General features: G+C 47.0%; 1 protein-coding gene across 1 annotated transcript in view; it reads left to right on the top strand.

The window, feature by feature from the left end:
- The first annotated feature begins 4354 nt into the window (after nt 1-4354).
- The window catches only part of LOC140427944 (thiamine transporter 1-like), a 30617-nt gene continuing 12423 nt past the window's right edge, over nt 4355-22548 (top strand). The window contains 3 exon segments of the mRNA XM_072513823.1: nt 4355-4854; nt 18061-18687; nt 19459-19687. Of these exon segments, the coding sequence (XP_072369924.1) occupies nt 4657-4854; nt 18061-18687; nt 19459-19687 (1054 nt within the window). The 5' untranslated portion in view covers nt 4355-4656.

The raw sequence follows: 22548 nt of genomic DNA, 5'->3' as shown, positions 1-22548 counted from the left end.
TGCGGTCGGTGATTAAGGACTACGTGGAGTTGAACCAAAATGGGGAGGTATTGGTGGCCACATTCTGGGAGGCATTGAAGGCGGTGGTTCCGGGGGAGAATACCTCGTTCAAGGCGCACGGAGATAGGAACAGGAGAGAGGAGTACAAACGATTATTGGACGAGATAGTTGAGGTGGACAAGGAGTATTCCAGGGCCACCACTGTGAAGGGATTGGCGAGGAGAAAGAAGTTACAGGGACAGTTTGTCAGGTTGACGACGGGGAGGGTGGTTGGGCAGCTACGGAGGGTGAGGGTGGTGCAGTATGAATCTGGAGAGAAAGGCGAGCCACATGCTAGCCCATCAGCTGTGGAGGCAGGCTGCGTCCAGCGAAATCCTGACAGTACGGACAGGAAAGGAGAAGGTAGTGTCGGAGCCGGGGAAGATAAATGAGGTGTTCAGGGAATATTATGAGGAATTGTACAGGGTGGACCCGGGGGTGGAGAATGGGGATATGGGGCGGTACTTGGATGGGGTGGAATTTCCATGACTGGATGAGGCGAGGAGGCAGGCGCTGGAGGAGCCTCTAGGGCTGAGGGAAGTAATGGAAAGCATAAGAGGGATTAAGTCGGGATAGGCCTTGGGGCCGGACGGTAACCCGGCGGAATTTTACAGGGGGTTTGCAGCAGAACTGGTACCACACCTACTGGGGGCATATAGCGAGGCATTGATGAAGGGGGAGCTACCGGAGACAATGACACAGGCGACGATTACACTTATACCAAAGAAAGGGAAGGACCCGTTAGAATGTGGGTCGTACAGGCCCATATCGCTGTTAAATATGAAAGTGCTGGCTAAGTTAGTGATGGAGAGGATAAAAGGATGCATTCTGGGGGTGGTTGCAGAGGATCAAACGGGATTCGTGAAGGGCAGGCAACTCTCGAGTAATATAAGGCGATTACTAAATGTGATCATGACCCCGTTGGGAGGCTGGGTACCGGAGGTGGTGGTGTCTGTGGACGCGGAGAAGGCATTTGACCGGGTGGAGTGGCGGTACCTGTTCGAAGTCCTGGGAAGTTTTGGAATTAGGCCAAAGTTTATGACATGGGTGCGTCTGCTGTACGTGGCTCCGATAGCGAGTGTACAGACCAATGAGATAAGCTCATGGAGGTTTGGGTTGCAGAGGGGAACGAGGCAGTGGATAACGCCTTCTGTCCATATTCATACTGCACCACCCTCACCCTCCTCCGCTGTCGCCGTTGCTGTTTGCACTAGTGATAGAGTCTTTGGCAATGGCCCTTAGGGCAGGCATTGTCAAACTCGGGGGCGCGACCCACGGATGGGTCATGGGCGGGTGTCGGGAGGGTGGTGGATCCGCCTGTTGCGGCGCTCCCGATCGCGCAAGTCTGCGCGCAACAGCCGGCTGTTAATAACGCAAGCGGCCTTCAAAATGGCCACGAACATGTTAAAAAAATTCGGCCGGACTGCGCAAGCGTGCCCGATCATCGGTGTGCATGCGCATAGTTTTGCGAAAGCGCGCCGGTGATCGGGCACACATGCGCAGTCCGGCCACTTTGTTTTTAAACGGTCGCCGCTTTTTGTTTTACAAGTTGGGGGGGGGGGGGGTTTATTCATTTTTTTTTACAAGTTCGGGGGGGTTTTATTTGGTAAAATTTTACAGTTAAAAAATGCAGTACTTTGGTCAGATGGAGACTCCATACTTTCCGACACCGGAAGGCTTCACCTTCATCAACGGGTTATATTGGAGGAGCGTGTACGAGGGCCAAAGGGACCCAAAACCATTTCCTCCAAGGTAAGAGAAAATGGTCGCGCAGGTCGGCCGGCGTAGGCTGCGAAGGTCGACTGGCATGGGTCACAAAGGTCGGATGGCGTGGGTCACAAAGGTCGGCTGGCGTGGGTCACAAAGGTCGGCCGGCTTGCATGGGTCGCGAAGGTCGGCCGGTGTGGGTCGCGAAGGACGGCCGGGTTGGGTCCTGAAGGTTGGCCGGTTGGTAAAAATGGGTCCCCGGAAAAAAAGGGGTCAGCAGGAGATAGAGACGCCGAGATGATGGAGACAGCGGACTCCAACTCCGAGATGGAGACACAGGACGCCTCAGAGGGGGAATCCTCGGGCCCACGGGCTGTGGATGTACAACCGTTACGCCGTTCATCACAGAAGCACCGTTCTCCATCTCGTTACACGCCGCCCGATCCAGCGCCTCGTACAAATGGTGTCTGGCCTGCGGCAAAACGAGTCCGATGCCCTCCTTCGCCAGGGTCTTCAGTGGATTCCTTGGACTTTGGGGGGGGGGGAGGGATGTTATAACCTGCCTACTTACCATTGGCTGGGGACTAATGACTATCCCACAATCTTTTGGGAGTATGAGCTTCCCCAATGAGGGGGCAGAGAAATCATTAGCAGATTCCCTGCATAAATAAAGCTGGCCAGTTTGGAACCGGCTAGAGGAGTGAGCAGCAAGGGAGTTGCTGTATATATATATATATGTTATTGTAAATAAATGTTATTTCTTTCTATCCTTCAACTCGTGCTGGATTCTTCGTGGTCCTCACAAAAGGTGCCTTTAGCCCGTTACAGTAAATACCTTGAAGCATGGAATCTTTCTGTCATCTTCAGCTACGAAATTCGAACTTCGAGTTATCAGCCCACAAGGGGATTGGTTGCCACATGAGTGTGAGTTCAGCCCACAAGGGGATTGGTTGTGACAGGAGTGTGAATTCAGCCCACAAGGGGATTCGTTGCCACATGAGTGTGAGTTCAGCCCACAAGGGGATTGATTGCCACAGGAGTGTGAGTTCAGCCCACAAGGGGATTGGTTGTCACAGGAGTGTGAGTTCAGCCCACAAGGGGATTGGTTGCCACAGGAGTGTGAGTTCAGCCCACAAGGGGATTGATTGCCACAGGAGTGTGAGTTCAGCCCACAAGGGGATTGGTTGCCACATGAGTGTGAGTTCAGCCCACAAGGGGATTGGTTGCCACATGAGTGTGAGTTCAGCCCACAAGGGGATTGGTTGCCACATGAGTGTGAGTTCAGCCCACAAGGGGATTGGTTGCCACATGCATGTGAGTTCAGCCCACAAGGGGATTGGTTGTCACAGGAGTGTGAGTTCAGCCCACAAGGGGATTGGTTGCCACATGTGTGAGTTCAGCCCACAAGGGGATTGGTTGCCACATGAGTGTGAGTTCTGCCCACAAGGGGATTGGTTGCCACATGAGTGTGAGTTCAGCCCACAAGGGGATTGGTTGTCACAGGAGTGTGAGTTCAGCCCACAAGGGGATTGGTTGTCACAGGAGTGTGAGCTCAGCCCACAAGGGGATTGGTTGTCACAGGAGTGTGAGTCAGCCCACAAGGGGATTGGTTGTCACAGGAGTGTGAGTTCAGCCCACAAGGGGATTGGTTGCCACATGAGTGTGAGTTCCGCCCACAAGGGGATTGGTTGCCACATGAGTGTGAGTTCAGCCCACAAGGGGATTGGTTGCCACATGAGTGTGAGTTCAGCCCACAAGGGGATTGGTTGTCACAGGAGTGTGAGCTCAGCCCACAAGGGGATTGGTTGTGACAGGAGTGTGAGTTCAGCCCACAAGGGGATTCGTTGCCACATGAGTGTGAGTTCAGCCCACAAGGGGATTGATTGCCACAGGAGTGTGAGTTCAGCCCAGAAGGGGATTGGTTGTCACAGGAGTGTGAGTTCAGCCCACAAGGGGATTGGTTGCCACAGGAGTGTGAGTTCAGCCCACAAGGGGATTGGTTGTCACAGGCGTGTGAGTTCAGCCCACAAGGGGATTGATTGCCACAGGAGTGTGAGTTCAGCCCACAAGGGGATTGGTTGTCACAGGAGTGTGAGTTCAGCCCACAAGGGGATTGGTTGCCACATGTGTGAGTTCAGCCACAAGGGGATTGGTTGCCACATGAGTGTGAGTTCAGCCCACAAGGGGATTGGTTGCCACATGAGTGTGAGTTCAGCCCACAAGGGGATTGGTTGTCACAGGAGTGTGAGTTCAGCCCACAAGGGGATTGGTTGTCACAGGAGTGTGAGTCAGCCCACAAGGGGATTGGTTGTCACAGGAGTGTGAGTTCAGCCCACAAGGGGATTGGTTGCCACATGTGTGAGTTCAGCCACAAGGGGATTGGTTGCCACATGAGTGTGAGTTCAGCCCACAAGGGGATTGGTTGCCACATGAGTGTGAGTTCAGCCCACAAGGGGATTGGTTGTCACAGGAGTGTGAGTTCAGCCCACAAGGGGATTGGTTGTCACAGGAGTGTGAGTCAGCCCACAAGGGGATTGGTTGTCACAGGAGTGTGAGTTCAGCCCACAAGGGGATTGGTTGTCACATGTGTGAGTTCAGCCCACAAGGGGATTGGTTGTCACATGAGTGTGAGTTCAGCCCACAAGGGGACTGATTGCCACAGGAGTGTGAGTTCAGACAGAGGGAGGTCCTGCCGCTGAGTCACTCTGCAGCTGCTGCTGACCGCCGCTGCTCCCGATCACGCCTGACTATTGGTTGCCCGGTGCAGCTCCAAATGGAGCGCGGGCCCGGAGAGCGTGACTGGAGCGCGAGGTAGAGAGCGCGGACAGCTCGGGGGACGAGGGATGCGCGCGGGACAGCGAAAGAAATAGGGGGAGGGGAGAAAGGGTGAAAAATAAATAGAGAGGGAGAATGGGGCCTGGGGAGGCCCAAGGACAGGGGTCTGCCGGCAGCAGCGAGTGCAGAGCCAGGCAGCGCACCGGCAGCAGCAACTGGCTCTACCCCACCACCCTGCTGTGTGCCTGCGGCTTCTTCTCCAACGTCCGGCCCTCGGAACCTTTCCTCACCGCATACCTTCTGGGACCGGATAAAAACCTGACTGAGCAGCAGGTGAGAGAGCAAACGCCGAAGGAGTGGAATAGCTTTTCTACCAGTAAAACAACGTCCTCTTTAGCGTTCGCGCGCGATTGTGTTCAGTGTAGTTCCTGCAATCATTTTGTTAAAAAAGCTACATTAGTCAAAATGCCTCTCATGGTGATTTGTTCCTGCTTAAATTTCAACAGGGGAAACGCATCATCCTCAATTTTGTTGTTCACCCTCTTTCCCCCGCCCCCAGCAGCTTTGCCAGTTCAGTGCTGTGTTGCTAAGTTTGCAAACTCCCTGCACTACCCAAGGTCGTGTTGACAGAGGCTGGGAATAACACTGCACAACCAATCGGTGGATTGGCGTCACCAAGGTCATCATGAAACAGCAAAAATACTTCAGACCAGTGAGCTTTAGATTTAGCATCCTCGTGCTTCCTATTTGCACAAACTTTAATAGCACAGTGGTTAGCACAGTTGCTTCACAGCGCCAGGGTCCCAGGTTTGATTCCCGACTTGGGTCACTGTCTGCGTGGAGTCTGCACGTTCTCCCCGTGTCGGAAACGGGTGCGGAGGCAGATGTTGTAGCCTTCGCCCCATTGACCGCCCGAAGGCAGATCCTGATAGGTTGGAGAGCAACCTCCCCACCTTGTGCCCTGGCGTGGCGGGGAGACCTGTTGGAATTATTGACTCTTGAGAAGGTTAAGTTTGAACTGAGAGGAAGGATGGAGGGGTTCCACAATTCATGGACATTATTCATTATGCACTTTCAAGAACTGGATAACATCGAACATTAGTTGGGGCAGGAGGGTTGGGGGGAGGGGGGCTAAGTTTGAACTGAGAGGAAGGATGGAGGGGTTCTGCAATTCATGGACATTATTCATTATGCACTTTCAAGAACTGGATAACATCGAACATTAGTTGGGGCAGGAGGGTTGGGGGGAGGGGGGCTGTGTGTGTTAATGGCGACCATGGGTAATCCCTAATTCCTTTTTGTCATTTGTTTGTGTGAACATGCGGGCTAATGTTTGGGGTTTGGTGGGAGGATGGGATCATTATTATTGATATGGGGATTGACATATTTGTTACTGATTATTGTTTATTGTTGGTGGGTGTAAATTTGGGATAAAATGTGAAAAAGGAGAATAAAATTTTTTTTAAATAAAGAGGGTAACTTAAAATCGCCAACACTAATTTTTTTTTAGAGAATGAGACTTTTAAAGTCTTGAGTCCCTGTAGTTAACGCACAATGTGGTGTTTTAAAAACTCAAATCAAAATGCACTAGTGCTACCATTTACAGCAAGTATCCTTTGTTCAAACCGTGCAGTCATTTCAGTGCCAAGTCTATTTACGCTATTAGCCTCCCCATTGTTACTATTGTGTAATCTCTCCCATAAGAGTTACTCCTCCCTGCAGATTCTGAAATTATGACTGTGCCTCTTGACAGGTTGGTGCAATTCTCCACATTAGTGAAGGTGGTATTCACTTTTATAAATTAAATTGGACAGTAAGACCATAAGACATAGGAGCGGAAGTAAGGCCATTCGGCCCATCAAGTCCACTCCACCATTCAATCATGGCTGATTTCAACTCCATTTACCCGCTCTCTCTCCATAGCCTTTAATTCCTCGAGAAATCAAGAATTTATCAACTTCTGTCTTAAAGACACTCAACGTTCCGGCCTCCACCGCCCTCTGTGGCAATGAATTCCACAGACCCACCACTCTCTGGCTGAAGAAATTTCTCCTCATCTCTGTTCTAAAGTGACTCCCTTTTATTCTAAGGCTGTGGCCCCGGGTCCTAGTCTCCCCTGCTAATGGAAACAACTTCCCTACGTCCACCCTATCTAAGCCATTCATTATCTTGTAAGTTTCTATTAGATCGCCCCTCAACCTCCTAAACTCCAATGAATATAATCCCAGGATCCTCAGACATTCATCGTATGTTAGGCCTATCATTCCTGGGATCATCCGTGTGAATCTCCGCTGGACCCGCTCCAGTGCCAGTATGTCCTTCCTGAGGTGTGGGGCCCAAAATTGCTCACAGTATTCTAAATGGGGCCTAACTAATGCTTTATAAAGCTTCAGAAGTACATCCCTGCTTTTATATTCCAAGCCTCTTGAGATAAATGACAACATTGCATTTGCTTTCTTAATTACGGACTCAACCTGCAAGTTTACCTTTAGAGAATCCTGGACTAGGACTCCCAAGTCCCTTTGCACTTCAGCATTATGAATTTTGTCACCGTTTAGAAAATAGTCCATGCCTCTATTCTTTTTTCCAAGGTGCAAGACCTTGCACTTGCCCACGTTGAATTTCACCAGCCATTTCTTGGACCACTCTCCTAAACTGTCTAAATCTTTCTGCAGCCTCCCCACCTCCTCCATACTACCTGCCCCTCCACCTGTCTTTGTATCATCGGCAAACTTAGCCAGAATGCCCCCAGTCCCGTCATCTAGATCGTTAATATATAAAGTGAACAGCTGTGGCCCCAACACTGAACCCCTGCGGGACACCACTCGTCACCGGTTGCCATTCCGAAAAAGAACCTTTTATCCCAACTCTCTGCCTTCTGCCTGACAGCCAATCGTCAATCCATGTTAGTACCTCGCCTCGAATACCATGGGCCGTTATTTTACTCAGCAGTCTCCCGTGAGGCACCTTATCAAAGGCCTTTTATAAGTCAAGATAGATAACATCCATTGGCTCTCCTTGGTCCAACCTATTTGTTATCTCTTCAAAGGACTCTAACAGGTTTGTCAGGCACGACCTCCCCTTACTAAATCCATGCTGACTTGTCCTAATCCGACCCTGCACTTCCAAGAATTTAGAAATCTCATCTTTAACAATGGATTCTAGAATCTTGCCAACAACCGAGGTTGGGCTAATTGGCCTATAATTTTCCATCTTTTTCCTTGTTCCCTTCTTGTACACCACCTTGTGCAATTTAATTGAAAGATTTATAAAAGGGAGTTTATTGACTCATTGCTTTGCAATGACATGTCAATTTCCTGCCTTGACGTTGCACAATAGTGTCTGTAATCTACATCAGAGAATAGTATGTATTTCATTCAATAATAATCTTTATTCCTGTCACAAGTAGGCTTACATTAACACTAACCCTAATGAAGTTACTGTGAAAATCCCCTAGTAGCTACACTACGGCATCTGTTTGCGTACTCTGAGGCCGAATTCAGAATGTCCAATTTACCCAACAAGCATGCCTATTGTGGGAGGAAACCGAAGCACCCGGAGGAAACCCACGGAGACACTGGGAGAACATGCAGATTCCGTGCAGGTGATCCAAGCCGGGAATCTGACCCGGGCCCCTGGTGCTGTGAAGCAACAGTGCTGACCACTGCTACTGTGCCGCCCATAGATGTTGAATCTGTATTTATTCAACATTTTATGTTTCAAGATGGAGTAGGGGGCACATTTGTTTAATTGAAAAACAAAACAAATTTGTTTCACTGAAAAAATACATGTCCCAATCACCAAAGAAATAAATGTTCCAAATATCCAATCAATTCCAATCCCTTGTATTTAAAAAAACTTGGGTGTCCTTGGTCTACAGAATAATGTCGCAATGGTGTACTGTGTGGTTGCATTGAGAAGACTTTATTGCATCGCTTGATCTGACTGGTTGCTGCAGAGATTATGTTTGTTTGGTCTTGGGGCAACCTTTTGCTGACTCGTCTCTCAGATGGAGATGGTGACAAATCCCAAATTTCTTTACCCGTCAGTCTGGCCTCAATAAAAGTCGAGATGGATTTGCAGGTACAGCATTAGTTATTTTATTTAGCTTGCAAGCTTGTTTCATTTCACAGAAGCATAGGACACATCTAGTCTCCTACATCCCGGAAAGCGAATGAACAAAGAGACAAAGGGATCTCTGCAAATCAATTCAAATGGTATCAAGTTTCACATACACGATTCCCATAGGTCAGCCTATACCCCTCCTGACCTAGTCCGACATTCTGATTGGCTCACTTCCAATCCCTTCCTCTGGCCCCTATTACCCAGCACCCTTTTCTCCTCCTATGGTGGACACACCTCTTCCTGCTTTGCCATGCGGTCTGAAATCCTTTGTCTGTGAACTCACCAGAATGAGACTGGCCTATCTCTACATTACAGTAACTAATATCTCTAAAGTAACTATTTTATATCACATTCATCATTCCCTCCTTTTATCATTCCATGATAACCGAACTATCCAATCCATAGCTACGGTCCCTCATCTAAAAAGATCTGTCACTGCATTTCCAATTCCTGGCGTAGCCCCCCTTCATCTGCTGCACCCTCATGGATTTTGACAGCTAAGATTTTAAGGGCGTTGATCTGTTCCAGTGTACCCCGCATTCTACCCATCACACATTTAAGGATGGCTGGGCCCACAAAGATGCAGCCGATAGCCACCACTAAATACATGACCATATTTATCAACCAGTCCTTCCAACCTCCAAATCCCCAGTTACCCCAAGCGCCAGGATCCTGCATTCCGTCCAGGTGATCCCGTATGTGATCCATAAATTTAGTGATGTTAGCGGTCAAGTCCTGAACTCCCATGATACACTTGCCCTGCTCTATGGCGCATACCCCACCCTCACGGGCCAGAAGATAGTCAAGAGCATACCGGTTCTGCATTGCAAACAACCGTAGCTGAGACAATTCCTTGGTTATTGCCCCGAGGGCTCCCAAGGTTTCATTTCCCAAGATGGTAAGGCCACAAATAAAATAATTCCTATTGCTGACAGCCAAGGAACCCCCCACACCTCCCAGTGTCAAGACGCTCAGAATCCCCCACCCGGCTGAGTGGCCCCGGTTGGGTGCGAGAACCTGAGATTTTTTCCAGTTCTAGCAAAATTCAGCCGAGACTGCCCGGCGTGCTAACTGATTATGCAGCTTCCACGCCGAAGGGCAGGGGACTGTGGTAGGGACTAGAGTCCCTATAGCAATTTGGCGGGGAAATGGGGGTGACAAAACGTTGGTCGCTGTGCCATTAAATAAAAAGTAGTATCCTTGTTCCGTGTGCAGGCTAGCATCACAATCAGTATATAGGTTGCGTAAGGATCCCCCAGTAGCCCAGCTTATCCAGCTTCGAAACGCCCATTCGGGCCGCCTAGCAATGCGGAAAGCCCTAGTCCCAACAGTGATATGAGAGACATTCGCCCAGCCACAAAGGAGCTGGAGGCCGGCGTTCAATGGAACGCAAGTGGTGTTGTAACAAACGCATTGGCCAGACGCCTGGGTGATATGGCACCTCCTGTCTGTACAGGTGGGGAACGGACATGTTATACTTGTTTCCACCTCTACCAGCAAACAGCCGTATCCTTCACTGCTGAAACAATTCTCGTACGACCGGGAATCCCTATTGGGAGTGAAGTGGCTAGGTATATACGCCCTCCACCGTTGCAGCCTATCATACTGTGAATGGGAATTATCCCGAGGAAGGGGAAGGCAAATAGCCGGTGGTGCTGAACCCGGATCGTAAGGAAGAGTGACTTGCTCGGGCAGTGGCTCGGAATGCTGACAATGAACCACCGTTTGGGGAGTGCCCCAAAGCGGTGAAACAAAAAATAACCTAGACACTGCTGCGGGGTTCGGGTAGGAGACAACCCGTCCGTGTCCATACAAGCGATGGTAAATCTGGTAGAAGAGATTCATACTACCCAGGTTTTCCTCAGTTTGGCCTTAAACTAAAGTGTATCTCCCGGTAACCTACGTTCTAGCTGTACTTCCCTTCTCACACGCCCCGTCCTCTCTCTAGTCCCTCTCTCTTTCTCATAGCCTCTTCCTACGCTCTCCTGATGGCCTGATGTTACCTTTATTGCACCAATCTTAACACATCCAAAATCAAATTTACATGTATTCCAAAAACAAGGCAATGTCCATATAATATTCCCTTCCCATCGCAGGGACCGGTGCAATTGCTTCATGAGTCCTGCATTCTCCTTAACTTTGACGACCTTCCATGAGTCGATACCATGTCCTCGTATATGGGGGCAGCGAAGAACATCACCTTTGCATAGGTGATGTATCCTTGTAGATTGGTTGGGGTTACAAATATAAATAATATTCCCCTTTTCCATGTCCGTCGCCAATAACACTCCAAGCGAAGTGAGGCCAAATATCACACAGACGGTGCGTAGCCACTCCATCATGCTCCACACCTGGAAAATAGCACTGGAGAAGGGAGGCAGGTTAGTATCCGACCTTTTACAGTAGTGGAGATGGACTCAATTTACAGTGATGAAGGTGGACCCAAGCACTTCGCCCCTCCACTTTAACTGCTGTGGGGGTGGTAAGGAGAACTTGGAAGGGCCCGTCCCATCGCGGCTCCGACCCCTTCCTAGTCCAATTTTTGACCATGACATAACTGCCGGGCTGGACTGAAAGTGAGCTAGGTACTGGGGGGCGATGGCTGGTGAGCCGCGCGGACCTGGTCATGGAGCTCCTTGAGCACCTGCGTGAGGGCTAGAATATAGGTGGTCATCTCTTCAGTCATATGGTGAAACTGAACCAGTCTGGGAACCTGCAGGCTCCAGGGAGTTCTAAGAGGCCTGCCATAAAGAATCTCGGCAGGAGAGAGCCGGGCCGGTCCCGCGGGTGTAACCCGCAGCTGGAAGAGGGCAACGGGGAGCAACTTAGGCCATGTCAGTCCCGTGTCTGCTCTTAATTTAGCCAATTTAGTTTTGAGGGTCTGATTGTGTCTCTCAACCAACCCGGCCGCCTGCGGTCTATAAGCACAGTGTAACTGTTGGCGTATGCCCAACTGGGAGCAAAACTCCTTGTTAATTTGCCCAATACAATTAGGCCCATTATCAGAACTTAACTGAGCTGGTATACCGTACCGGGGAATGATTTCCCGCATCAAGACTTTAACCACAGTGGCAGCTTTATTATCGATAGTCCGATACGCCTCGACCCATCTGCTGAACACATCCACAATGACCAAAACATATTTATAACATTGACACCTTTCCAACTCGATGTAATCCATTTGGAGCGTCTCGAGGGACCACTGGGCAATGGGGTTTGCCCCATCCCACAAGGGATACCTTTTCCGGTGTTATATTGCTGACAAATCAAACACCGATTACTGATACTCTGAGCCAACCCCTGCATTTTAGGGTGCCACCAAGTGTCCAGCAACAATTCACTAGTCCCTCAAGCCCCACAATGAGTTGCAAAGTGTACACATTCAATGACCCATAAAGCCAGTACATCAGACATACAAGTCTGATGTGCTGGCGTGGTCCATAAAGAGGAAACAGAATCATGTGTACAACCTAACCGTTTCCACATTTGTTTATCACTCTCTGGAGCGTCCTCCTGTAACCTTATGACGTCTTGGATGGTTGGCATTGACTTGTCAGAAGCAGACATATTTATAGTAGATCGTTTAGTCTGACTTAACATTTTAGGCACCATCACTTGCTGAATTTGCGCGGCTGTCCGCGCTGCACAATCTGCTTGTTCATTACCAACGTCAACTGGGGTCTCACCATTTGTGTGGGCAGCGCATTTAATAACGGAAATCTGTGCGGGCATAAGAAGGGCCTGCAGTAAGTCATTAACTAAACCCCGGTGGGATATTTGACCACATAATCATGTCGGGTTGTTCTGACGAAATGTCACTCAAATCGCCCCTTATTGTGGTAGTTTCCTGAATCAAGGCTAAACAGTCGTGGCCAGGTGCGTCTTCATGGACAGGGGGACCACTAAGAAAACAGGCTGGATTGATAGTGGTACAGTGGTTAAATGTCAGACGTGGATTGTTCAAAAGGTATACCTCATACCTATTCTGACGAGCTGCGGTAAGATGCTGAGTCTGCAGTTGCCTCAGTAGTGCGATGACCGAGTGGGAGCTATACACCGTAATATCCTGTTGGAGGGTGAGAGCATGTAACGGCTATGCGATGGCATTGATTGAACGTAAATCCTGTACTAATCGGTACTGGTCTGATTTGGCTGGTTTAGGCACAGCAAGTATGGGGGTGTTACATTCTGATTGGCAAGGGACCAAAATACCCTGTTGCAACAGCTCTTGAATTAATTTGTCTATAGACGGAGCAGCTTGGGATTTCAGGGGGTATTGCCGAATGGAAGGTAGCTTTACATGATCCTTAATCGTTACCTTTATAGGTGTAACATTTGTCTTTCCCACTTGTGATGGATATTTCGCCCAGACCTGTGGATTGACATATTCCAAAACATCATGTCCCCAGTGATGCTGCAGTCGAGTGTTAATTGTTTCAGGGACCTCAAAATATTTTATGGCAGTGCCGTCTGGCATGACTTGAAGTGCGTACTCTGTTGGATCCGAATGATCCACTGCCCTCCTTACCATTTGCCCCAGATCCCTGGCATGGTACTGGTCGTGGACCTGACGTGTAATATGAGGGCTTACCGAAGCTGACTGTGGCCATAAATGTGGTGGTATTGTAACAAAATCGGCTGTACCTTCTTTTCCCGTGACTGTGGCTGTAACCTTGACTGGCCATTCGGTCCCAATTAATGGCCGGTATTTGTCCTCCAACTCCCTGTTTTGTCCAGTTCTGTCATAGGCCAGGGTAACGCGATGCAGTGAATGTTCAATGTCTAACGTCCACCACTGGGGGGTGATAGAAATATAGCACTGTTGTCTCATCCTCCATGATTTAACCGTTACCCCCTCGTCTCCACACTCTAGCTGTAGCTGGAAGATACACAGTAAATCTCGGGCCAACAAGTTACAGTCCAATCCAGTAGTCACTACAAACTGATGATTTGCAGACTTATTCTCGTAAGTGACTGTCACAGGTTCAGAAATAGGATACTCACACACCTGTCCTTGGAACCCCGACAACGACAATTGCTGCGTGTGGTCGGATAGTGGTAGTCGAAGTTCTGATTGCACAGAAGACATGGCTGCTCCAGTGTCGATTACAAATGGGTGATGTTGATCTCCTATCTGCAGAGATAATAGGTTCCCTGTCCGATTGGAGAGTCATTATGACTAAATTAGCTAGTCAACCCTGTGTTGGAAAAGGGTTTGCCTGGGAGAAGTCAGTGTATCTAGTCTGTCCTCCCCTTGGTGGGTACCCCCTCCTTTGGGTCGGATAATCTCCTTCTACTGCCTGTCTTTTAAAGGGACATTCCTGTTGCCAGTGATCTGCACGGCCGCAATTAAAACATGCATTGCTCCCTCTATATCTGCCCCGTCCTCTTCTCCCAGTAGACCAATGGCCCCTCAGAGGGGGCGGCGGTTGTAAAGCTGTTGATGCATACGGTGGGCCATAAAAAGGAGCTGAAGGTCCCTTTGGGTGGGTTTGGTATCCTCCCCCTCGCTGATCCACCCACCCAAAGTCACAATATTGGGGCTACTGCTGGTAAACTACCATTTCTGCCGCTTGTTGGGGTCGCAGATCATCCTTTTTCATTACATACTCAGTCTTAACCTTTGTAACTGAGCCTCCTTCCTGGCCTACACCCTCCTTCCAATAAAATCTGACTGCCCTTGCCATCTGGGAAGGGTCGTTCTCTGTCCAATTCATGTTATTACATTTCACAGCAGTAGCCACAGAAGGTGGTAGGCAATGCATTAACATAGCACAATATTGAGGGGAATTCTGACCATTTTGATATAGCAAGTCGCCTGACGGCCCACGGTAGATTTCATTAAAACGCTCCAGAAATTCCTCTGGCTCTTCAATCTTCTTAGGTTTTAGGTCTAAGGTAACAGAAAGATTTATGGGCTTTTGAAATTCAACGCATTCAGGATCTGTGTCCTTCTATCGTCGTCTAACGCATGGGCTTGCTGAAGTGCGGCGTGGCTAGCATAATTCAAGTGATTAAGATAATTGCGGTACTCTGCTGGGGTTAACCTGCTGGACTAGGGCCCAGAGGTCCCTAGAATCAGCTTGATAAATTGAGATGGTAGTCTCAAGGAATCCACGAAAGCAGCAGGAGATTTTTTTCTATCTGGGATTGTAGCCATAATAGCCATCATCTCACTGGGTGTCCATGGGAAGTAAACGTCTATCGTGGGTTGCGGCCCGGCAGTCACCGCGTCCGGGTTTGGTATCTTCCTAATCGGCAACTGTCTCCGAATCTCACCAGGGGGCACTCTAGCTATTTCCTCTGGTTCTTCCAAGACTTCGACGTCCCTCCCTGTCACTAGAGGGAGTTCTTTCTCTTCAAAATCATCTGTTGCAGCTCCCTTTATTCTCGAACCTTGCGGTTTTCCCTTGGTTTGGAGGGATTTAGGTGGTATGCTTAATTGTTTTTGGTTAGGATCAAGCCCTTCTCTCGCTGTCCGAGATCTGGTCCTAGAACTAACTGGGCTTGCGGAACAGAGCTCCTCTTTCTCTACTGATCGTGAAGATGGTAAATTAGGACCCACACTATCACCCAAAAGGGCTTGAGTTACTGGCATAATTGGAATCTGGGGAGCAGTGACTGGATATCAATTATTATACTCTGGTGGTTCTGGAATTAGTGCAGACAATGCTACAGGTGCAGTCGGAACTTTTAGTGACTTTTCTAAATTATTGAATTTATCATTTTTTGTCAATTCAAGGCCAGCCATTGAACTACGTAGCTCATCTTTTGTTTGACCCGCGCCTTTCCTGTCTCTACTTGCGTGTTTTTTTTTCTCTTGGCAAAACGATTGAAACGGTTCTAACAGTGTTTTTTTTTTAAACTTAAAAATGTTTGAAAATTCAAATTGAATTACTGCAACTTGCAAGCTTAGCTCTGATCTCAACTCAACTAAATTTACGATTTGCTTAACACAAACTTGTATAACATTTACAACTTAATTCTTTATCTTAACAATTTTTCTTTTAACAAGTTTTTCTTACATTCACAAAAATGTTGGCAAAGTCAACTATCATCTCCAGATTTACACTTTTTAAAATGGTGTCAGTGATCTTCTTTAAGTTTCTATTAATTCACAAATAAATTGAGATAAACATTATTTCAAGTAAGTAAAACTTAAGATTCTGGCAATTTCAATCAATTGCTTTCGAAAATAATAACTTTTATCAAAGAGGTGGAGAAACCCACTGGTTTCCTTTAATTAATTCAAAACGTAACTTTGCTGCAGTTCACTGACTCAAAGGAAAGGTATCCGATTACACTATAGGCTGCTGCTGTTATCTCAAGGCCTGAGTGAGAAGCACAGTCTGTCGTCTTTAACTTTGGCTGCTGCTGTTAACCCTTTGAGAGACCTTCTGCTTCAACCAATATGCAGCATTCCCCACAATCTCAACTAGTCCTCAGAACTGTGCCCTTCGCCACCACAGTCCAAGGGGTACAATTTTAGCTTAATCAACTATATATTTAAAACACTCACACATGGAATTGAATCATCTTCAGATTTAAAAACAGTTATACTGGACTGAACCTTCACTACTGAAGTCTCATCAGCCAGAAAAACACTTATACTTGGAATTGAATCATCGTTTTAGATGTCCCATCAACCCAAAAACCTAACCCAAGCCGAATCAACAATATGAAATCCCATCAATTAAATTTCTAATTCCCAGACTGACCTTTGATTTCGTCGAGACGATCTTTCCGTACCAACCGCGAGTGACCAGACTAATCAGACGATAAGAGGGGAAAAAGCAATGCGTGGTGATTTTCCAGCTATACATTGTGGGCCCCTTCTTCCCACTCGCCCTGTTCATAATCAGTCTAATTCTGATTTCGCAGTTGGTCCGTTGGAACCGTCTTGAGAAATCCCGGGTTTTCGGCACCAATTGACAAATCCCAAATTTCTTTACCCGTCAGTCTGGCCTCAATAAAAGTTGAGATGGATTTGCAGGTACAGCATTAGTTATTTTATTTAGCTTGCAAGCTTGTTTCATTTCACAGAAGCATAGGACACATCTAGTCTCCTACATCCCGGAAAGCGAATGAACAAAGAGACAAAGGGATCTCTGCAAATCAATTCAAATGGTATCAAGTTTCACATACACGATTCCCATAGGTCAGCCTATACCCCTCCTGACCTAGTCCGACATTCTGATTGGCTCACTTCCAATCCCTTCCTCTGGCCCCTATTACCCAGCATCCTTTTCTCCTCCTATGGTGGACACACCTCTTCCTGCTTTGCCATGCGGTCTGAAATCCTTTGTCTGTGAACTCACCAGAATGAGACTGGCCTATCTCTACATTACAGTAACTAATATCTCTAAAGTAACTATTTTATATCACATTCGTCAATGGGAGTACTTTTATTTAATTTGGAGAAAATGTAAAATTTGGGACTTACAAATTGGTCCCTTTTTATTTGCACTGCCCGGCAGGAAATCGGGACCAGTCACTTCATGATGATGGTCCCACCTTTCTGTGAGACCCCTCTTTGCACTGTATCACGGCATGGGTGTGGTATTGGGAGGTTCGAGTCTGGTGCGTTCTTGATCTCTGCTCTGTCATTGTGGGATTGTGCTTGTTTCTTTATTGCTTTTCATGGTCCTAACAAGCTCAGCTAATTGAGATTCATATTGTTGAAATTCTGAATGCAGGTCAGTCACTGTTGTCGGAAGTGAAATGAGTTATTTTCCACCCCATCTACCAGACTAGGGTGTAGATACATATGATCAGTAGGGCATATGACTCCTATTGTTAGCATTCCAGGTACTGCACATGCCCTCTATCTTCTAGTTTGAAGACTGTGAACAAGAAACAGCCTGAGTTTCTGTTCCTGATCACCAGCAGTAACCCTTGATTGGAAGTTTGTATGGGAATCCTGGGTGAGGTGAGATTCTAGTTGCATTGCCTTTCCTGTAGCTATAGTAACAGCAGGCCTGATTCTCAATGTTGTGCTGAGAATGGCCACTTTTGTGTTTCTTGGTACCTGTGGGATTACTGCAACACAAATTAGCATCTCCAGGGCAGGAATGACAATAAATTCTGCCATTGCCAGTTTTGCCCACATCCCATGAATGTATAAAAAAGGCAGAAAATTTGGAGATGAATGGGGTTAGAGGAGTAATTATCATTTTCTTTTGAGATTTTTCTTCAATGAATGAGATTTGGAAGGAAATTTCTGTTTTGCAGTTTTAATTTTCATTTTGGTTCCTCATGAGGTAACTTGTGTATTTCCTCTATCACATTGTGAACAAAATTCTTAGAAGCTTGAATGAACTAAACGTTTTCAATTTTGAGAGATTAAAGATTGAAAATTAAAAATGAACTTTCATGACTTAAACCTATTGGACTTCTGTGTTTTGTTTTTAATAGGTGAATGAGATTTTTCCAGTGTGGACTTACTCCTACCTAGTGCTTTTGTTTCCCATCTTCCTTGCGACTGATTACCTCCGATACAAGCCAGTCATCGTTCTACAAGGTGCAGCTTTGATCGTTACCTGGGTCATGCTATTGTATGCACAAGGACTGCTTGCAATGAAATTTCTTGAATTTTTCTACGGGATGGTAACTGCATCAGAGGTGGCTTATTACTCGTATATCTACTCTGTAGTAGACTTTAATATGTACCAGAAAGTAACTGGATATTGTCGTTGTGCCACATTGGTTGGGTACACAGTGGGATCTGTTACTGGACAAATGTTGGTGTCATTTACTGAGGTGTCCCTCTTCCACCTCAATATTATTTCCTTGGTCTGTGTAGCAGTTGCCTTTATTACATCGATGTTTCTTCCAATGCCACAGCGGAGCATGTTCTTCCATAGAGTGAGAGGAGACTGTGATGAACAAGAAATCAAAGATGAAGGTGCAAAGTCATCGTCTGAAGAACATGAAACGACAGCAACAACGCCACTAAATGGTTGTCGTGATGATGCTGATAATATGTTACCTAGCTATGTGCCAGAACCAATGGATAGAATGTCATACACTCAGGAAATTACGGTAATGTTTGTTTTATTTGCCGTTTTGCTTGTTTTCTGCTGCTGAAATCAAGCATAGTGCTATGGATGAGCTGCCGGTGTAAAGCTGATTTTGCTTATCTCCAGATTTCAAAGCCATGTGCCTACGATACAATACCAACTCTTACCTGCTAAGTAATGTTGGGAGTGATTTGTTCACGATGAACAATAAATCCTTGTGCTGCTAATATTCTTAACTCTGTATGTTACAAGGCATCTTTCTATGCTGACTGTGATGGTCTCCCAGCACTTAAACTAAAAAGAGAAGAGACAGAAGATTTCATTAAATCACAAAGTTTTATTTGACCTCCAAGGGCCTGAAATTCCTTGAACCCTTCTCCGGGGAGATGTGCGATGGACAGCACTGTCCTCTCTCCATGAGACCAGACCAAGCTACTTTCTCTTGATTTTTTTTCTTTATCTCACTGCTCCATCTCTCAGCAGCAGGGTGTCAGGAGAAAGGATCAAGCCGTGTTGTAACAATAATGATGCTGAGCATTAATGTGCCATTTTGCGCCTGCTTTTAAAGTGAAGTGCAAACCTAGCCACCTGCTGCCTTGTAGATCAGTTGAAATGTCACAGCAATGCTGTGTCACTGACTGTAATGTGTATTTCCGATGAGAATTGTTGTACTGTGTACATTCTGTGTGGATGTAAAATGCTTCCCTTAAAACAAGATGTATTGGTTTTTAAACGAAACCTATTTGAGACATATGTTTAAGGATGTATTTTTAACTTTGGTTTTATTTTCCAGAATAAAAAGCCATTCAAAGGTGTCTGCACTGTTCTTGCAATGCTGTGGAAGACTTTTCTGCAGTGTTATTCCTCTTGGCCCCTGCTCTGCTGGTCAGCTTGGTGGGCATTGTCGACATGTGGTTACTTTCAAATATTGAATTACATTCAAATCCTGTGGGAGAAAATTCTTCCTTCTCAGAATTCCCAGATTTACAATGGAATGGTGGAAGCTGTATCTGCGCTGTTGGGTATGTTCAAGTTAGTAATTTTTTTTTGATGAAAGCAGTTGAGTCTGCAAGTAAATTGCCAGGAGGTGTTAATACACAATCCCCACAGTAATAACACAATTCCCCACAGTATGACAATTTTCCCCCTTTTTCTCCCCGTCCTCAAACAGGGATAAGAGCGACCTCCAACTTACCAACGCCCCCCCCCCCTCCCAAAATCACCTGAGGGCAAAGTTAATCTTTTCCAACTGAAGGAATTGTACTCCATCCCCTAGCCCCCTCAACACCCATGGTGGTACCGCCATCTCCACTCCAGTAGTATTCGCTGCCAGGCAGTCAGAGGCGAAGGCCACGACGTTGGCCCCATTCCCCTCCAGCAGCTCCAATATCCCAAAGATTGCCACCAGAAGGCCTGGTGATACCTCCATCCCCACTATTTTCGATAATGCTTCAAATATCCTCGCCCCCCCGGACATCTCTCTACTTCTGGAAAGAGCCCTATGCACCACCAAGCTCATCCTAGTACAGGATGATATTGCATTTACCCGGTGCATAATCTCACTCCAAAACTCCCAGCTCCTCCTCCCGTTTACGCTTAATCTCAATTGACACTTTCTCTCTGCTTGCCAGCCATTTATAAGTATCTGCAAACTTCCCATCCCCCCCCCCCCCCCCAACTTGTCAGGCAATGACAACCTGTCCAACAGTGTGCACTCTGGCAACTGAGGAAATGGAAGCATCTCCTTCACACACAATCCTGTAATGGTCAATACCTGAATCCCATCTCTCGCTCTCGCTCTCTCTCTCTCTCTTTTCCTCCCCACTCCCCCGGCAACTGGTTTCTCTCCTGTAACTCGTCTAAACTTGCAACTGCCCTTCCACAAACAAGTCCCATACTCGTACCACCCCTCCCCTATGCTGCATCCTACCAGGGTGAACCGGTGATTCTCACAAATAGGGGCCAGCGCTGACATACCCACCCACACCAAAATGCCACCTTAGCTGCTTCCAAACCTTTAAAGGCGAAGCCAACATTGGACTCAACGTTAATCTCCCCAGGACAAATGGAATGTGGGTTGCAGCAGGGCCCTTAAACTTACCCCACATGACGTGCCTCCACCTGCACCCATTCTGCCCCCCACCACCGCCGCTGCTGGACCTTGTCCGCGTTCGTCGCCTACCCAGCCCCTCCTTTGTAAAAACAACTGCTGAACCTGGTGTCTTGCCTTCCATATGAATGCTGAGATTAACTAGTCCACCTTACATAAAACTGCCTTTGGCAGGAATATCAGGAGGGACTGAAACTCACAAATCTCAGCAGGACCTTCATCTTGACCATCTGCACCCTCCCTGCTAACAATAGTGGGAGGGATGCCACCTCTTCAGACACCCTCCTCCAAACTGGCCAGATTCCACTTGTCATGGGCCACCTGAAACCGCAAGAACCTGCTCCTAGTTAATTTAAATGGTAGGGCAGTCATATCTGCCATTTTACCCAGCATGTTCATTGGAAACACTTCACTTTTGGCCATATTCAATTTGTAGCCTGAAAAAGTGCCAAATGTCTCCAATATGCCCATTATCCTATCCATACATTCTAACGGATTGGAAATGTACAGTGAGACTCTATACTCCCTGCCTTCCCTTACAATGCCCAATCACTCCCAAAAACCAAGGGTTTGTAGCCAGTGCAAACAAGTGGGGATACCCTTGTACCCATGTGTAACAGGGGATTTCCCGAACTAATCAAATTTAACCTAACACTAGCCACCAGCTTTAATGAAGTTACTGTGAAAAGCCCCTAGTCGCCACATTCCAGCGCCTGTTCCTGTACCAGCCTCCCCAAACAGGCGCTGGAATGTGGTGACTAGGGGCTTTTCACAGTAACTTCATTAAAGCCTACTTGTGACAATAAGCGATTTTCCTTTCATTTCATGTAACAGTTGCACTTGTGAGATAAATGTGGGCCCAAATCCGAACCTAGCACAAATACCTCCTCTACCCTATCAAATGCCTTCTCCGCATCCTTTACAACCAAGTGGATAACCTCACTTTATCCACATCATACTGTATCTGCCATGCATTTCTGCACTCGCTCAACTTGTCCAAATTCTACACTGAAACACCTCTGCATCCTCCTCACAGCTCATCCTCCCATCCAGCTTTGTGTCATCTGCAACTATGGAGACCTTGGATCTTGATTTATTTCCCCTATCTAAATCATTAATATGTATCATGAATAGCTGGGGTCCCAGCACAGATTTGCGGTACCCCACTAGTCACTGTCTGCCATTTGGAACAAGACCGATTTCAAACCTGTTTCCTGTCTGTCAACCAGTTTCCAATATATCTCGATACACTACCCCCAATTCCACGCGCTTTAATTTTTTACACACTAAAGTCTTAATGTGTCACTTGATCGAAAGCCTACTGAAAGTCCAAATAAACCTCATCAACTCTACTAGTTAAATTCTCGAAGAATTTTAGGAGCGTTGTCAAGCATAATTTCCCTTTTGTGAATCCATGCTGACTCTACCACTGTTTTCAAGTGCCCTAGTATATAATCTTTGAGAATGGACTTTTTCCCCACTACTGACGTCAGGCAGACTGGTCTAAAATTCCCTGTTTTCTCTCTAATTTTTTAAAAATAGTGGGGTTACATTAGCTACCCTCCAATCTGCAGGAACAGTTCCAGAGTCTATAGAATCTTGAAGGTGACCATCAATTCCGAGGACCACTTCAGTACTCTGGGATGTATATTATCAGACACTGGTGATTTATCGGCATTCAATCTCATCCATTTCCCTACTAATACTGATTTCCTTAATTTCCTCCCTCTCCTGTGTTCCCCAGCATTTCTGGTACATTATTTGTTGTCCTCC

The sequence above is a fragment of the Scyliorhinus torazame genome, chromosome 8, assembly GCF_047496885.1.
Source record: "Scyliorhinus torazame isolate Kashiwa2021f chromosome 8, sScyTor2.1, whole genome shotgun sequence".
NCBI lineage: Eukaryota > Metazoa > Chordata > Chondrichthyes > Carcharhiniformes > Scyliorhinidae > Scyliorhinus > Scyliorhinus torazame.
Note: the sequence above shows the minus strand (reverse complement) of the source record. Positions and strands in the feature narration are given on the sequence as shown.